At 43.3% G+C, this 18,619-nt stretch overlaps 1 protein-coding gene across 10 annotated transcripts in view; it reads right to left on the bottom strand.

The window, feature by feature from the left end:
• Positions 1-266: 266 nt before the first annotated feature.
• The window catches only part of YTHDC1 (YTH N6-methyladenosine RNA binding protein C1), a 308,657-nt gene continuing 290,304 nt past the window's right edge, over positions 267-18,619 (bottom strand). For 4 of the 10 annotated variants that reach the window (XM_069235943.1, XM_069235969.1, XM_069235934.1 and 1 more), the window contains 2 exons: positions 4,765-4,830; positions 267-1,230 (listed from right to left, as the gene is read on the bottom strand). In XM_069235943.1, coding sequence (XP_069092044.1) covers positions 1,003-1,230; positions 4,765-4,830 — 294 coding nt within the window. In that variant the 3' untranslated portion in view covers positions 267-1,002. The remainder of the gene's footprint in view (positions 1,231-4,764; positions 4,831-18,619) is intronic. The other 6 variants (XM_069235984.1, XM_069235953.1, XM_069235960.1 and 3 more) reach the window with 2 other exon arrangements.

The raw sequence follows: 18,619 nt of genomic DNA, 5'->3' as shown, positions 1-18,619 counted from the left end.
TGGAACAATTAGGATTTATGCTACCAGTGAAAACTAGCGACAAAGTTCATGTAAATCAGAAGCTTCAGTGCCTCTTCGGAAGGTAAAGTTGCTGATATCCAGCTCTGGAACACATTTCTCGAGTCTCTTCAGACACCAGTAATTATTCAAAAGACTTTAAATTAGGAAAAGAACATCTCATGTTAAAAAATAACACCTACCAAAAATGTATTAAATAACTCGTTTTAATACCTTAGAACTATAGCTTTCAATAAAGAAATCAAAACAATATTTTAACAATTTATTTTGTACAAAAAGCAGCAGTATTTGACACAGCAAAATCACCTGCTACACTCAGACAGCTCACATTCGGAAACCTTTGCGTACATTTTGAATAGTAAGCTAAATAAGCATTGATCAAAATGCTGCAAACCAAAAACTTACTTTTCTTTAAAAAAAAGTTTAAAATTAGATATCAAGTTTCATTAATATTGCTTTCATCATTGTTGACTGAAAAAAAACAACCCCATAACTTTATACAGGATTAAAAAAAATATATATTAACAAATCCCAAGAACAGGCTGCTACAACATTGCTGTACAGTCAAACAATCATATCCAAATCTTTGCTTACTTAATAGCAGCATTATTTTCAATGAACTGTGTGCAACTAAACATAGGAAAGTATCAAAGCAATTCAGGACTTACTACCATCTGGAAAGGAGGGAAAACAAGATGAAAACATTAAGTAGATTAACAGGTACGAAAAATTACAAATATCTACATCGGTTTCCCAGGCCAACCCCGAGAAGAACGTTAACTTATGTCAACATTGTGCATTATTTTTTCTGGGCAGACAGAAATTCTACTTCATGGTATACTGCATGCGTGTGAACAAAGGGCCAGAATATATTTCTCTACACAAGTATTTTTTAAAGGTAGAAAGCTGAAAAATAAATGCCACTTTGTAAACACGCACAAACGTATTTGTACATTTTTTGTTTGTTGCCATGCAATGAGTACATTATCTTCTGTATCTTCCCCTGTCTCTATCTCTCTCCCTGTCCCTTATCCGCTCTCGTTCTCTTTCTCTGTCACGTCCCCTGTCGCGTTCTCTCTCTCTCCGGTTCTCCCGTTCTCTGGGACGTTCACGCTCTCGCTCCCGTTCTCTTTCCCGAGGTCGGCTCCTTCTTCCACTTACGACAGCTTGAGTACGCCGTAAAAAGTCATCCACTCTCATGTCATAGTCATGCTTTGAAAGGAAAAACATGTCAGATCAAAGGCTTGTCAATTAATAACAGCGTGGTTCTGAGACAAAACTTTTTAAACAGAAAAAAAAAACAGAAAGAGGTCACTGTATAAAAAATAAAAATAAAAAAAAAGGACCAATTTGGTGTCGCCTTTCATAATAATGTTTATCAACTGTTGCTGGGATATTTGAACATCAAAAGAAGGCACGTGAATAAAACCTTATAGAATTGTTTTCTTCTTAAATACATTTCATCCAATACACACAATTTTTACTCCCCCGGTGTCCACATCAAGCATACATCATTATATGATAAAGGACTATCAGATAATAATAAAGACAATGTATTCAAATGGCAAAAAGTTTTTGGTTAAAGGATGTCTTCTCTCAATGTATTAATACAATCTTTCTTACTCCAGTGAGACAAAAACGTCATTATGAACTGTGAAACTGATTTCAGAATGTCAAACTAAAACACTATCAGCCCGAACCTTTTGCTGTCCATGTAAATGGAAAATGTGTTTAGGAGCATACAAGCTGAAGGTGCAGTCACTGTGAAAATGTGTTTCTCTATCTATAACCATGACAATAGTTTTGCCTCATAGTGATCTATAGCCAATGAATGAAAACGACTTGAAACCTGCAGACGACATTACCAAGAAAACAGCTATCACGATGCTTTACCAAAACATGCTGAGGCATGCTACAGCTTTTTTAATAGTTATAGCCGTCCTGTAATGAAACCGATGGAAGCACCAAAATTAACCAAGGACATAAGGAACGTGGAGGACATACAGAGTATGCTTTTAGCTCTTGCACTCAATTTCTATGCAGTACTAAAGAAATCTGGTTGATCTGTATTTGATAAAGGTGCCAGGCAATTCAAGACCAATATTTATTAAAATAACGAACGATGGTATGGTTGAGAACATAAAGAAAAGTCTTGCACAGCCTAACATTTTCCTAAATCACAATGTAAAAAGTCAGACTAAACAACTGATGAATAATTAACATCTCCAAACATGAACAAATGAATAAAGAAACAGTAACAATTTCACAGCTGTAGGAGGTTTTATACAGCCGAGTTATAGACTTCATAATATTCAGCTTCAAATGTGCAAACACAAAACTAAATCTGCTTGACCCACATCATAAACTTCAAAGGTCAAACAAAAAGGGCACCATATCGCTTCAAAAGATAAAATAACTCCAACCCAGTTTGGAGCATGAACATCAATTAATCAGGCTTAATGATAAGTAAATAAAATAATAGATTACCCTGACTTTTGAAAAAGGGAAATGGGAATGAAAGTATGCTGTTAGAGAAAGCTGAGTGTTGTCACTGCATGTCTCGACATCAATGCACAACAGGAGCGTATTATACCTGTGGAATATGGAGGATGGAAAATGGACACTACCAATCTGAAAGTAACTACTAATATGATGTTGAGGGGTGCTGACATTTCCACATTCACAAGCTACCAATTGCGCTACTAAGATGCAACACCTGTGGTGAGGTCCGAAAAACCTTCTGCTCACACAAAGTTGCTCTACCACCAGTCAATACCACTTAAAGCATTAACAGGACAATATTTAATGTACATAACTGCTAGTTTAGATTCTTTAGCTGGTATCTGCAGAAGGCAAGTGCAGCTACATGCAAAATGTTATGTGAAAGAAAATAAACCCTAATCAAAAATACCCTAGAGCTGCTCCCGAAAAGCAGTATTTTTTTTTCTGACGTATTTAATGAGTTGCTAGTGTGACAACGATTTGGGGGTGCTTTTCTATACACAAATTTTCTACATAATGCAACATCAGCTGCATAATTTGAATATTTTAACCACAAATTAATGACGTTTTGTTAAATGTTAAAGCTACAGACATTTTGCAAAACATAAACTTTATTTTTCAGTTCTTTAACGTCAACGCAACTGAATTATGCAGCAGGTTTGAGTAAATTGTGCGGTAAGAACAAGAAAAATGTGGCATAATATATATTTTTGTAGCAGTATTAAGTCATTATTTTGTCACGTTTACACCTGTTAACATTGCCTGGGCATTGGTTGCACCCCAGTACCAGTTTAATATCCAAATACAACAATAAGCAAAAGAAAGGTGACCAATCACATTTTGCAAGAGGCCTTCTCCTGGGCGGAGACACATCGCTGCTTTTTTTTTTTAAGAAACCTTTGAACCATTTGAGCTAGAAACTTTTGTTAAAATCTGCAGATTATGCAGCATATGATGGATTATGTGGCAAATACATAATCATGCACAAAACGCCACAACTGTACAATCACATAATTCGAGTGGCCCTGATTAAGGTACTCAGCAATTTCAAGAAACACAACATTAACAGCACTGAGATCTCTTTTGTATGATTATGTGTGAAGTATCCCATGAGACAATAACTGCCGACTATCCAATACTGCATAATTCAATCACACTTGCTAATCAATTCGCTCTTCCCTGCCACTGAATTCGAATGGGCTAATAGGGTTTAATTAGTACACTCAAGCAGCCAATTCATAAACATCTGACTAGTATGCTGATCCAGTGTCCATATATGTCTGATTGTAAAGCAAACCTGCCTTTCAAAAAGTGCCTGCATCTCACATGATTACATTTCCTGAATTATTCAATTTTGATAATGTTGGCACAGAAAATTGCAAGAGGCCCACTTTTACAAAGATCATCCAGTACAAGGGAACCAATACGGTTCTGACACACTATTCATGTTCACACAAGTATGACTATCTTCCTTTAACAATGAAAGAATGATGCAAAAAAGGTCAAGAATCAAATACAGAGCAAATAAATCCTGAGTTAAACTAAATGTTCCACACAAACACTTCAGCGATGATCAGGTTTTAGGTGATGCCACACTGAAAACAGAACTCTATAATAAAACAATACAATAACAAATTAATTCTAACCATACGACAATCAGTTTCTTCACTGTTTGTGCTGACCAATTTATAGCCTAAATAAATTTAGTCCATGGATAGAATTACCTCAACTATGATTCTTCAAGTACATTCAGCAAGTAAATTGTGATACAAACGTTTTATGAATATCAGTATGTTAAAAAGCATAACTAATGCTTAATACTCAAAATATGTACAATTTATTTGAGCAATCCTTGTGCTAACACTCCAGAAAGTACACCGAGAACAGAAGCATGGCCTTTGTGAGCCCCCTTTCCTGCTATTCCCTTGTCTATGTGAGTACTATCAGTAAACAGAATTAAGAAAAGGTCTCCTAAAAATGTTCCCAATTATTTTACATTCCTATTGTTGTAATCATTAAAGTCAAGGTATCCTTTGACCTTTTAATATCCTCTTGCATACATCAGAGGAAAACATTTACTAGTGCTTTGAGAACACATGAAATTAGGACGGTGCTCAAAACATAAACTATACTTTATCCACTATGGTTGGTCAATTAGACAACGGGTATAAAATATTAACATTAACTTAAATATAAAAGATAAGGAACCAATTATTTAAGAATTATATGGCTACATGAATATACCTGTTTGGCATACTGTGAGCTGTTGAAATGGAAATCTTCATGTTGCCTGCTGTGGCCACCCTGTACCTAGACGTACAGATTACGAAAAACAATTTGTGAGTGCTTCTCTGCCACGCTGAGCACACCCGAGTGCCACAGCCTCACTAAATTTTAACAACTGCCCCTGGGAATTACTTATAACAAGTTTTCCTAATACAGTCTTGGCTCACTCTCCTAATACTTCACTCCTGTAGTAAAGAACAGTACCTGTAAGCTGAAGAAGCAGGTCAACTTCAAAAAACTAAGCAAATAAAAACAAGTTACTTACCAAATAATGATGGCTCCACATAACACATGCGTTCAAAATATCAGCGGCTCATAAAACTCTTTTTTAGGATTGTAATAATTTGGGTGTTTAGAGTTAATGTTTTGAGTTTTGTAGATTAATTTTCGCAATGGGGGCGTGGCCGTCTTTGATAAGAGCTGAACTCCAGCAGGTACATATATGACAGCCTAGAGGTGAAAGTGAGCACTCGGGGGATCTGATGAAAACACCTGTGCATAATTAACCAAGATTACCAGGGTTTGGACAAAATGGACTTTCAATGGTGATGAGGGCTCAAGTTTTTTTGGTGTGAGAATGGACATTCTGACCGAGTCTACAGTATGGTTTATTTAAGATAAGTGATCAGGAGTGCTCAATACAGATGGCCACGAATATACTCAGGTGAAAGGAGTGGGTTGGGCACACTGTACTGTTGTTACTTTAAGAATTCTTTGATTAACGTGTGGCAGTTATGTTTCTGTGGGAGGATGAATGAAGTTTTCTGGACTGAGTGAGGAAGTTACTTGGCAAACAGATCAGGGTGTTGTGACCATGGTGATGGATTCTTACATCTATCTACTCCATTAGGTCCTTCAACAGATCCATATAGAGGTTGAATAGCAAGTGTGTGAGAACAGAGCCTTGCACAACACTGCATGGTATCATTGTATGGTTAGAAGTGGCAAAGCCTAGCATACCAAGATGCTTTTAACTGGTGAGAAAGGAGGTGAATCAAATAAACACTTTCATGCTGAAGTGCATGCAGGTCTGGAGGACTTAGGATTGCACTGCAAGACATTTAGATTGCTTTTCCTAATCAAGGAAAGTGAATGACAGGTCTGAAGTTTGACTGATATTTGAATTTGATATTTGTGTTGTAATCAAATTCCTTTTGTCAGGTTAGGTTATTTCAGGGTGTAGGAAGTTGGCTCTGTATGCACTGTTTCAAAGTAAGGAATAGTATGCACAGAGTCCAAGGGTTCCCCTTAGAGGTAAGATAGTGGCAAAAAGAGATAATACTAATGCTCTATTTTGTGGTAGTGTGGTCGAGCAGTAGGCTTATCAAAGGAGTAGTGTTAAGCATTTGTTGTACATGCACACAGGCAATAAATGAGGAACACACACTCAGAGACAATTCCAGGCCAATAGGTTTTTGTATAGAAAAATATATTTTCTTAGTTTATTTTAAGAACCACAGGTTCAAATTCTACATGTAATAACCCATTTGAAAGGTATTGCAGGTAAGTACTTTAGGAACTTTGAATAATCACAATAGCATATATACTTTTTACATAAAACACATATAGCTATTTCAAAAGTGGACACTTAGTGCAATTTTCACAGTTCCTAGGGGAGGTAAGTTATTGTTAGTTCTTGCAGGTAAGTAAACCACCTACGGGGTTCAAATTGGGGTCCAAGGTAGCCCACCGTTGGGGGTTCAGAGCAACCCCAAAGTTACCACACCAGCAGCTCAGGGCCGGTCAGGTGCAGAGGTCAAAGAGGTGCCCAAAACACATAGGCTTCAATGGAGAAGGGGTGCCCCGGTTCCAGTCTGCCAGCAGGTAAGTACCCGCGTCTTCGGAGGGCAGACCAGGGGGGTTTTGTAGGGCACCGGGGGGGGGGGGACACAAGTCAACACAAAAAGTACACCCTCAGCAGCACGGGGGCGGCCGGGTGCAGTGTGCAAACACACGTTGGGTTTTCAATAGGTTTCAATGAGAGACCAAGGGGTCTCTTCAGCGATGCAGGCAGGCAAGGGGGGGGCTCCTCGGGGTAGCCACCACCTGGGCAAGGGAGAGGGCCTCCTGGGGGTCACTCCTGCACTGGAGTTCCGATCCTTCAGGTCCTGGGGGCTGCGGGTGCAGGGTCTTTTCCAGGCGTCAGGATTTTAGAGTCAGGCAGTCGCGGTCAGGGGGAGCCTCGGGATTCCCTCTGCAGGCGTCGCTGTGGGGGCTCAGGGGGGACAATGAAAATGTCACTTACCCAGTGTACATCTGTTCGTGGCATCAGTCGCAGTAGATTCGCATGTTCTGCAATAGCTCGCCATCTGGTGTTGGGCCGGAGTGTTACAAGTTGTTTTTCTTCGAAGAAGTCTTTCGAGTCACGGGACCGAGTGACTCCTCCTTTTGTCTCCATTGCGCATGGGCGTCGACTCCATCTTCGATTGTTTTTCCCCGCAGAGGGTGAGGTAGGAGTTGAATTGTAGTAATAGTGCCCATGCAATGGAGTGACTAAGTATGCACTTATTTAAGGTTGAGATGATACATATATAAATAATTGAAGGTAACTTCCAAACTGCTACAGGCTCCCGGGGAGGCGGGTGGGCACATGCGAATCTACTGCGACTGATGCCACGAACAGATGTACACTGGGTAAGTGACATTTTCAGTTCGATGGCATCTGTCGCTGTAGATACGCATGTTCTGCAATAGACTAGTAAGCAGTTATTTCCCCAAAAGCGGTGGATCAGCCTGTAGGAGTGGAAGTAGTCTGAAATAATGTCCTTAATACAGCTTGACCTACTGTGGCTTGTTGTGCGGATAACACGTCTACACAGTAGTGCTTGGTGAATGTGTGAGGCGTAGACCATGTGGCTGCCTTACATATTTCTTGCATTGGGATGTTTCCTAGAAAGGCCATGGTAGCACCTTTCTTTCTGGTTGAGTGTGCCCTTGGTGTAATGGGCAGCTGTCGTTTAGCTTTAAGGTAGCAGATTTGGATGCATTTAACTATCCATCTGGCTATACCTTGTTTTGAAATTGGGTTTCCTGCATGAGGTTTTTGAAATGCAATAAAGAGTTGTTTAGTCTTTCTGATGTTCTTTGTTCTGTCAATGTAATACATTAATGCTCTTTTGACATCTAATGTATGTAGTGCCCTTTCAGCTACGGTATCTGGCTGTGGAAAGAACACCGGAAGTTCCACTGTTTGATTTAGATGGAACGGTGAAATAACCTTTGGCAAAAATTTAGGATTGGTCCTTAGGACGACTTTATTTTTGTGTAGTTGTATAAAAGGTTCCTGTATAGTAAACGCCTGAATCTCGCTTACTCTTCTCAGGGAAGTAATGGCGATGAGAAATGCCACCTTCCAGGTTAGGAACTGTATGTCGCAGGAGTGCATGGGTTCAAAAGGTGGACCCATAAGTCTAGTTAGGACAACATTTAGGTTCCATGAAGGAACAGGTAGTGTTCTTGGTGGTATAATTCTCCTAAGGCCCTCCATGAATGCTTTAATGACTGGTATTTTATATAGGGAAGTTGAATAGGTAGTCTGCAGGTATGCAGATATTGCTGCAAGGTGAATCTTAATGGAAGAGAAAGCTAGGTTAGATTTTTGTAAGTGAAGCAAGTAACCCACTACATGTTCTGGAGTTGTGTGTAATGGTTGTATTTGATTAATATGGCAGTAGCAAACAAACCTCTTCCATTTACTTGCATAGCAGTGCCTGGTGGATGGCCTTCTTGCTTGTTTTATGACTTCCATACATTCTTGGGTAAGTTGTAAGTGCCCGAATTCTAGGATTTCAGGAGCCAGATTGCTAGATTCAGCGATGCTGGATCTGGGTGTCTGATCTTTTGGTTGTGCTGTGTCAACAGATCTGGCCTGTTGGGCAATTTGATGCAGGGTACCACTGATAGGTCTAGCAGCGTTGTGTACCAGGGTTGCCTTGCCCAAGTTGGTGCTATCAATATGAGTTTGAGTTTGCTTTGACTGAGTTTGTTTACCAGGTAAGGAAGGAGAGGGAGAGGAGGAAAAGCGTAAGCAAATATCCCTGACCAGTTCATCTATAGGGCATTGCCTTGGGATTGTTTGTGTGGGTATCTGGATGCGAAGTTTTGGCATTTTGCGTTCTCCCTTGTCGCAAACAAGTCTATCTGAGGTGTTCCCCAGAGTTTGAAATAAGTGTTCAGTATTTGGGGGTGAATTTCCCATTCGTGGACCTGTTGGTGATCTCGAGAGAGATTGTCTGCGAGTTGATTTTGTATCCCTGGTATAAACTGTGCAATTAGGCGAATTTGGTTGTGAATTGCCCAATGCCAAATTTTTTGTGCTAACAGGCTTAACTGCGTGGAGTGCGTCCCTCCCTGCTTGTTTAGATAATACATTGTTGTCATGTTGTCTGTTTTGACGAGAATGTATTTGTGAACTATTATTGGTTGGAAAGCTTTTAGTGCTTGAAAAACTGCAAGAAGTTCTAGGTGATTGATATGCAGTTTTGTTTGATGTACGTTCCATTGTCCTTGTATGCTGTGTTGATCGAGGTGTGCTCCCCACCCTGTCATGGAAGCATCTGTTGTTATTACGTATTGTGGCACTGGGTCTTGGAAAGGCCGCCCCTTGTTTAAATTTATGTTGTTCCACCACAGAAGCGAGAGGTAAGTTTGGCGGTCTATTAACACCAGATCTAGAAGGTGACCCTGTGCTTGAGACCACTGTGATGCTAGGCATTGTTGTAAGGGCCTCATGTGCAGTCTTGCGTTTGGGACAATGGCTATGCATGATGACATCATGCCTAGGAGTTGTAATACCATCTTTGCTTGTATCTTTTGTGTTGGATACATGCGTTGTATGATGGTGTTGAAATTTTGAATTCTTTGTGGACTTGGAGTGGCTACTCCTTTTGATGTGTCTATTATGGCTCCCAGGTATTGTTGTACCTTGCGTGGCAGAATTTTGGATTTTGTGAAATTGACGGTGAACCCTAGTTTGAAGAGGGTTTGTATGATATGATTTGTGTGATTTGAGCACTCTATTAACGAATGGGCCTTGATTAGCCAGTCGTCTAGATATGGGAACACATGTATTTGCTGTCTTCTGATGTGTGCAGCGACTACCGCTAGACATTTGGTAAAGACTCTTGGTGCGGTTGTTAATCCGAAAGGCAGTACCTTGAATTGGTAATGTATTCCTTTGAATACAAACCTTAGGTATTTCCTGTGCGATGGGTGTATTGGTATATGGAAATAAGCATCCTTGAGGTCTAAAGTTGCCATGTAGTCGTGCAGCTTTAGCAATGGCAATACTTCTTGTAGTGTGACCATGTGGAAGTGGTCTGATTTGATGAAAGTGTTGACTACTCTGAGGTCTAGGATTGGTCTCAGTGTTTTGTCCTTCTTTGGTATCAGAAAGTACAGTGAGTAAACTCCTGTGTTTATTTGTGTGTTTGGCACTAATTCGATTGCATTCTTTTGCAATAGTGCCTGCACTTCTATCTCTAGGAGATTGGAATGGTGTGTTGTTAAATTTTGTGCTTTTGGTGGTATGTTTGGAGGGAACTGTAGAAATTCTATGCAGTAACCATGTTGGATAATTGCTAGAACCCAAGTGTCTGTAGTGATTTTCTCCCATGCTCTGTAATAATGACCTATTCGTCCCCCCACTGGTGTTGTGTGGAGGGGGTGAGTGACATGTGAGTCACTGTTTAGTAGTAGGGGTTTTGGGGCTTTGGAATCTTCCTCTATTTCTAGGGAATTGCCCTCCTCTATATTGTCCCCGAAAACCTCCTCTATACTGTCCTTGGTAACTGGACGGTGTGGCTTGTGAGGTGCTGGCTTGTGTGCTTTGACCCCGAAACCCCCCTCGAAAGGGCGTTTTACGGAATGAGCTGTAATTCCCTCTGCTCTGCGGGGAGTAGAGTGCGCCCATGGCTTTGGCAGTGTCCGTATCTTTTTTGAGTTTCTCAATCGCTGTGTCCACTTCTGGACCGAACAGTTCTTTTTCATTAAAAGGCATATTGAGAACTGCTTGTTGAATCTCTGGTTTAAATCCAGACGTTCGGAGCCATGCATGCCTTCTGATAGTTACAGATGTATTAATTGTCCGTGCAGCTGTATCTGCAGCGTCCATGGAGGAGCGGATCTGGTTGTTGGAGATGGCCTGTCCCTCCTCAACCACTTGTTTTGCCCTATTTTGGAAGTCTTTGGGCAGATGTTCAATGAGATGTTGCATCTCGTCCCAGTGGGCTCTGTCATAGCGCGCAAGTAGTGCCTGGGAGTTCGCGATGCGCCACTGGTTTGCAGCTTGTGCTGCGACTCTCTTACCAGCTGCATCAAACTTGCGGCTTTCTTTATCTGGGGGTGGTGCATCTCCAGATGTGTGAGAGTTGGCCCTTTTCGTAGCTGCTCCTACAACAACAGAGTCTGGTGGCAGCTGTGTTGTGATGAAAGCCGGGTCCGTAGGAGGCGGCTTATACTTTTTTTCCACCCTTGGTGTGATTGCCCTACTTTTGACCGGGTCCTTAAATATGTCTTTTGCGTGCCGGAGCATACCAGGGAGCATAGGCAGGCTTTGGTAGGAGCTGTGGGTGGAGGAGAGTGTGTTGAACAAGAAATCATCCTCGACCTGTTCTGAGTGGAGGCTTACGTTGTGAAATTGTGCTGCTCTAGCCACCACCTGAGAGTACGCGGTGCTGTCTTCTGGTGGAGATGGTTTTGTAGGGTATGCCTCTGGGCTGTTATCTGACACTGGGGCGTCGTATAGGTCCCATGCGTCCTGGTCTTGGTCACCCTGGCTCATGGTGGTGTGAGCTGGGGAGTGTGATGGCGTTTGTGCTGGTGAAACGTTAATCACGGGCGGAGGAGAGGGTGGTGGTGTAACTCTTTTCACCACTTTTGGTTGTGGTGCTTGTTCCGTCTGGAACTCCAACCTTCTCTTTCTCCTAATGGGGGGAAGGGTGCTTATTTTTCCTGTCCCCTGCTGAATGAAGATACGCTTTTGCGTATGGTCCGCATCAGTTGCTTGTAGCTCTTCCTCAAACCTATGCTTCTGCATTTGGGAGGTTAGCGAGTGCTCTTCTGTATAAGAGCCTGAAGCTGGGTCGCTTGCAGTTTGTTTCGGCATCGAAACTTTGTCTGCGTGTTTTTTCGGCTCCGAGGTGACTTTTTTCCTTTTCGGGGCCGAAACCTCTCGGCGTCGATCTGTTTCGGTGCCGCTGTCTCGGCGTCGAGCCGTGTCCACACCGGCATCTCGGTGTCGAGGCTTGTCTCCAGCACTTTCTCGGTCCCGAGAAGGCTGCGTGCCGGTGTCTCGACCGGAGTCGGACGATCTCGGCACTGTTTGGGCCTTTTTCGGTGCCGACGGTCGGTCACCGATTTTATGGGTTGAGCCATGGCCTGGTGGCAGTGGCGTCCCCTGGGCCTTGTAAATGTTTCTTTGTGTGGTTTTCGACGTCTTACTCACGGTTTGTGTATCGTCGAATCCTTCGGAGTCTGAGTCTTGGATCGAGAAGGTACCTTCCTCTTCCTGTTCCTCGAACTCCCGTCGGGCTGTCGGTGCGGACGCCATTTGAAGTCTTCTGGCTCGACGGTCTCGGAGTGTTTTTCGGGACCGGAACGCACGACAGGCCTCGCAGGTGTCTTCGCTGTGCTCAGGTGACAGGCACAGGTTGCAGACCAAGTGTTGGTCTGTGTAGGGGTATTTATTGTGGCATTTGGGGCAGAAACGGAACGGGGTCCGTTCCATCGGCGTTCTTCAGCACGCGGTCGGGCCGACCAGGCCCCGACGGAGGATCGAAAAACTACCCCGAAGGGCACCGGAGCTCTTCGATCTTCGATGCGGTGTTGAATCTAAGTACGCCGATCCCGAACGCAACAATACCGACGAAAATCTTCCGAAATTAACTATTTTTTCTGTTCCGAAACTCGGAGCGACAGGAACACGTCCGAACCCGATGGCGGAAAAAAAACAATCGAAGATGGAGTCGACGCCCATGCGCAATGGAGACAAAAGGAGGAGTCACTCGGTCCCGTGACTCGAAAGACTTCTTCGAAGAAAAACAACTTGTAACACTCCGGCCCAACACCAGATGGCGAGCTATTGCAGAACATGCGTATCTACAGCGACAGATGCCATCGAACCTTTGGTTACTCACAGTCTCGGAGTCGCCGGAGGGTCCTCCCTGAGGTGTTGTTTCTCCACCAGTCGAGTCGGGGTCGCCGGGTGCAGTGTTGCAAGTCTCACGCTTCTGGCGGGGATTGCAGGGGTCTTTAAAGCTGCTCCTCTGGAAACAAAGTTGCAGTCTTTGTTGAACAGGGCCGCTATTCTCAGGAGTTTCTTGGTCTTTTTAGAGCAGGGCAGTCCTCTGAGGATTCAGAGGTCGCTGGTCCTGGGGAAAGCGTCGCTGGAGCAGTTTTCTTCCGAAGGGGGGAGACAGGCCGGTAGGGCTGGGGCCAAAGCAGTTGGTGTCTCCGTCTTCTCTGCAGGGTTTTTCAGCTCAGCAGTCCTCTTCTTAAGTTGCAGGAATCTGATTTCCTAGGTTCAGGGGAGCCCCTAAATACAGGATTTAGGGGTGTGTTTAGGTCAGGGAGGGCAGTAGCCAATGGCTACTAGCCCTGAGGGTGGCTACACCCTCTTTGTGCCTCCTCCCAAGGGGAGGGGGTCACATTCCTATCCCTATTGAGGGGATCCTCCATCTGCAAGATGGAGGATTCCTAAAAGTCAGAGTCACTTCAGCTCAGGTTGCCTTAGGGGCTGTCCTGACTGGCCAGTGACGACTCCTTGTTTTTCTCATTATCTCCTCCGGCCTTGCCGCCAAACGTGGGGCCGTGGCCGGAGGGGTGGGCAACTCCACTAGCTGGAATGCCCTGTGGTGCTGGAACAAAGGGGGTGAGCCTTTGAGGCTCACCGCCAGGTGTTACAGCTCCTGCCTGGGGGAGGTGATAGCATCTCCACCCAGTGCAGGCTTTGTTACTAGCCACAGAGTGACAAAGGCACTCTCCCCATGTGGCCAGCAACATGTCTCGAGTGTGGCAGGCTGCTAAAACCAGTCAGCCTACACAGGTAGTGGTTAAGGTTTCAGGGGGCACCTCTAAGGTGCCCTCTGGGGTGTATTTCACAATAAAATGTACACTGGCATCAGTGTGCATTTATTGTGCTGAGAAGTTTGATACCAAACTTCCCAGTTTTCAGTGTAGCCATTATGGTGCTGTGGAGTTTGTGTTTGACAGACTCCCAGACCATATACTTTTATGGCTACCCTGCACTTACAATGTCTAAGGTTTGGCTTAGACACTGTAGGGGCACAGTGCTCATGCACTGGTGCCCTCACCTATGGTATAGTGCACCCTGCCTTAGGGCTGTAAGGCCTGCTAGAGGGGTGACTTATCTATACTGCATAGGCAGTGTGAGGTTGGCATGGCACCCTGAGGGGAGTGCCATGTCGACTTACTCGTTTTGTCCTTACCAGCACACACAAGCTGGCAAGCAGTGTGTCTGTGCTGAGTGAGGGGTCCCCAGGGTGGCATAAGATATGCTGCAGCCCTTAGAGACCTTCCCTGGCATCAGGGCCCTTCGTACCAGGGGTACCAGTTACAAGGGACGTACCTGGATGCCAGGGTGTGCCAATTGTGAAAACAAAAGTACAGGTTAGGGAAAGAACACTGGTGCTGGGGCCTGGTTAGCAGGCCTCAGCACACTTTCAATTCAAAACATAGCATCAGCAAAGGCAAAAAGCCAGGGGGTAACCATGCCAAGGAGGCATTTCCTTACACAGGGCTATCATAAAGTTACACCATGAATATTTGAAGAGGAGGATGTTATTTTTAATGATTTCAGCTTTAATAATGCCATCAAAATAACAGGATGGTGAGAGTTTATAATGATTTAGAATTTATTATCTTGGAAGACTGCATCAACATCCAATTCGGCTCATTCAGTGCAAAGAGGCTGTTTAACATGATACAAATGGTTCTGAGCTAGAAACTTCTAGTCATGTAATGTTATTCTGCCATCTAGTAGAAAGGTCCAGAAGTGTTTCTAGCTTACCTTGGGCATCAATTTCAGGTGGAGTTATTACAACTACCTAGGTAATTTCCCGTAAGCTCACAATAGCCTGTAAGCGACTTCTATTTTAGATTTCTATTTTCTCTACATCTCTCCTTTAATGGTGAGGTAGAAGTGTTACATACGAATCTAGAAGAGCTGAAGCTGAAAAATAGTTTTCTGGAAACAGAGGTACAGAATAGGGAAAGAACACTGGTGCTGGGGCCTAGTCAGCAGGGTCCCAGCACACTTTCAATCAAAACGTAGCATCAGCAAAGGAAAAAAGTCAGGGGTAACCATGCCAAGGAAGCATTTCCTTACAAGTACACTTGGCCATACAATACTCCCTAGGGCCTATTTTTCTACCCTCCTTCAGGACATCCACTGTCCTGCTGAGCAGATGTCCAAATTCTAGGTGTTCAGAAGCAACGCTACTAGGTTGAATCAGGCTGTTCCAGGGTGACACATTTGCATTAACTGGTCTTGTGTCACCTTGGGGATATTGGTAATCGGTTGAATGGGGTATGCAAATCTCCCTGACCAGTATATTGACAGGGAATTCCCCTTGGACTGGTGATGTGGAAATCTGGACGTGAAGTCTTGGCATTTTGTGTTTTCTGGACTTGCCAAATTGGTCTATCCTGAACACACTGTCCAGTATTTCCTGCTTTTACTTCCACTCGCAGGTGTTTCGTTGCTTGCTCAATCTGACTTTCCATTTTGTTTCCCCAAAGGTGTATTGTTGCTAGGGGTATATTCCTTTGGGTTGCACATTTCTATATACCCTACACTAGTATCGACTGTACCTTCACGTGCGCCTGGAATGCCTTCAACGTTAGGAAGACTGTCTTTAGTTCCAGGTAGTTTATGTGCTTCACGGCGTCCACTGGACTTGTTCAGTCCACCAACTTTCAGATTGTCCATGTGTGCGCCCCAGCTCTTGTGGAATGTGTCTGTCGTTTTGGTCACCCTGGGAGCTGGTAATCTGAAAAATCCTCCAATTCTCACATTTGCTGGGTTCTCTATTCCATTTCCTTCTGAACCCTTGCTAGCTATAACAATTACTACATCCTCCCAGCAGAATGTGACCACTTGTTGCAGAGCCATCCCTGTATGGGTTGTATATGCAGTCATGCATGATGCCAATATGCCCACCAATTTCATGACACACTTCACTATCAGAGACTGCCCCATCTGGTACAGGCAAGCTTGCTCTGCTATTGCCGTTCTTCACCTGCTCAGAGTGTGGTGACAATTTTCTGTGGTTTATGGTGAACTGAGGTGCTGTAGTATGGTGATGACTTCTTGCCCGTCTTGGTGTCTTTTTCATTATAGGTTTGCCTTTACCAGCCAATCTTCCAGGTATGGGTAGATGTGTTTACCTTGTCTTCTGAGGTGTGCTGACCTGCCTCTAAGCATTTCGCAAGCACCCTTGATGCGGTTTTGTTTGCCACAGGGTAGCACCCTGAAAAGGAAGGAAAATGTCACTTACCCAGTGTACATCTGTTCGTGGCATTAGTCGCTGCAGATTCACATGCTGTGCATAGTCCGCCGTCTGGTGTTGGGTCGGAGTGTTACAAGTTGTTTTTCTTCGAAGAAGTCTTTTCGAGTCACGAGACCGAGGGACTCCTCCTACTTTGGTTCCATTGCGCATGGGCGTCGACTCCATGTTAGATTGTTTTCCCCGCAGAGGGTGAGGTAGGAGTTGTGTATGTTAGTAATAGTGCCCATGCAATGGAATGAATAAGCATGTACAAAATGAAGGTTAAAGTAATATATTTACAAATGTACAAATGTTGAAGATTACTTCCAAACGGCTACAGGCTCCCGGGGAGGCGGGTGGGCGCATGTGAATCTGCAGCGACTAATGCCACGAACAGATGTACACTGGGTAAGTGACATTTTCCGTTCGGTGGCATGTGTAGCTGCAGATACTCATGCTGTGCATAGACTAGTAAGCAGTTATCTCCCCAAAAGCGGTGGTTCAGCCTGTAGGAGTGGAAGTAGTTTGAAATAAAGTTCTTAGTACAGCTTGCCCTACTGTGGCTTGTTGTGCAGATAACACGTCTACACAGTAGTGCTTAGTAAATGTGTGAGGCGTAGATCATGTTGCTGCCTTACATATTGCGTTCATTGGAATATTTCCTAGAAAGGCCATGGTAACACCTTTCTTTCTGGTTGAGTGTGCCTTTGGTGTAATAGGCAGCTGTCTCTTTGCTTTAAGATAGCAGGTTTGGATGCACCTAACTATCCATCTATTATACCTTGTTTTGATATTGGATTTCCTGTATGAGGTTTTTGAAATGCAATAAATAGTTGTTTTGTTTCCCTAATTAGTTTTGTTCTGTCAATGTAGTACATTAGTGCTCTTTTGATGTCTAATGTATGTAGTGCTCTTTCAGCTATTGAGTCTGGCTGTGGAAAGAACACTGGCAATTCTACTGTTTGATTTAAGTGGAACGGTGAGATGACCTTTGGTAAGAATTTTGGGTTGGTTCTTAGAACTACCTTATTTTTGTGTATTTGAAAAAATGGTTCTTGTATAGTAAATGCCTGAATTTCACTTACTCTTCTTAGAGATGTAATGGCAATGAGAAATGCAACTTTCCACGTTAGATATTGCATTTCGCAAGAATGCATGGGTTCGAAAGGTGGACCCATGAGTCTTGTTAAGACAATATTGAGGTTCCATGAAGGAACAGGTGGTGTCCTTGGTGGTATAATTCTTTTTAGGCCTTCCATAAATGCTTTAATGACAGGTATTCTAAATAGGGAAGTTGAATGAGTAATTTGCAGGTATGCAGATATTGCTGCGAGATGTATCTTTATGGAAGAGAAAGCTAGATTTGACTTTTGCAAATGTAGTAAATACCCTACAACATCTTTTGGAGATGCATGCAATGGTTGAACTTGATTATTATGGCAGTAGCAAACAAATCTTTTCCATTTACTTGCATAGCAGTGTCTAGTGGATGGCCTTCTAGCTTGTCTTATGACCTCCATACATTCCTGTGTGAGGTTTAAGTGTCCAAATTCTAGGATTTCAGGAGCCAAATTGCTAGATTCAGCGATGCTGGGTTTGGATACCTGATTTGTTGCTTGTGTTGTGTTAACAGATCTGGCCTGTTGGGTAGTTTGACATGAGATACTACTGACAGGTCTAGTAGTGTTGTATACCAAGGTTGTCTTGCCCATGTTGGTGCTATTAGAATGAGTTTGAGTTTGTTTTGACTCAATCTGTTTACTAGATATGGAAGGAGAGGGAGAGGGGGAAAAGCGTATGCAAATATCCCTGACCAATTCATCCATAGAGCATTGCCTTGAGATTGCCGGTGTGGGTACCTGGATGCAAAGTTTTGGCATTTTGCGTTTTCTTTTGTTGCAAATAGATCTATTTGAGGTGTTCCCCAAATTTGGAAGTAAGTGTTCAGGTTTTGGGTGTGAATCTCCCATTTGTGGACCTGTTGGTGATCCCGAGAGAGACTGTGCTAGCTGGTTCTGGATCCCTGGAATAAACTGTGCTATTAGGCGAATGTTGTTGTGAATTGCCCAATGCCATATTTTTTGTGGTAGGAGACACAACTGTGTTGAGTGTGTCCCCCCCCTGTTTGTTTAAATAATACATTGTTGTCATGTTGTCTGTTTTGACCAGAATGTATTTGTGGGTTATTATGGGTTGGAATGCTTTCAACGCTAGAAATACTGCTAACAATTCGAGGTGATTGATAAGAAACTTTCTTTGATGTACGTCCCATTGTCCTTGTATGCTTCGTTGATTGAGGTGTGCCC

This window comes from Pleurodeles waltl, chromosome 1_2 (genome assembly GCF_031143425.1).
Source record: "Pleurodeles waltl isolate 20211129_DDA chromosome 1_2, aPleWal1.hap1.20221129, whole genome shotgun sequence".
In the NCBI taxonomy this organism is placed as follows: Eukaryota; Metazoa; Chordata; class Amphibia; order Caudata; family Salamandridae; genus Pleurodeles; species Pleurodeles waltl.
This window is presented reverse-complemented; position numbering and strand designations above follow the sequence as displayed.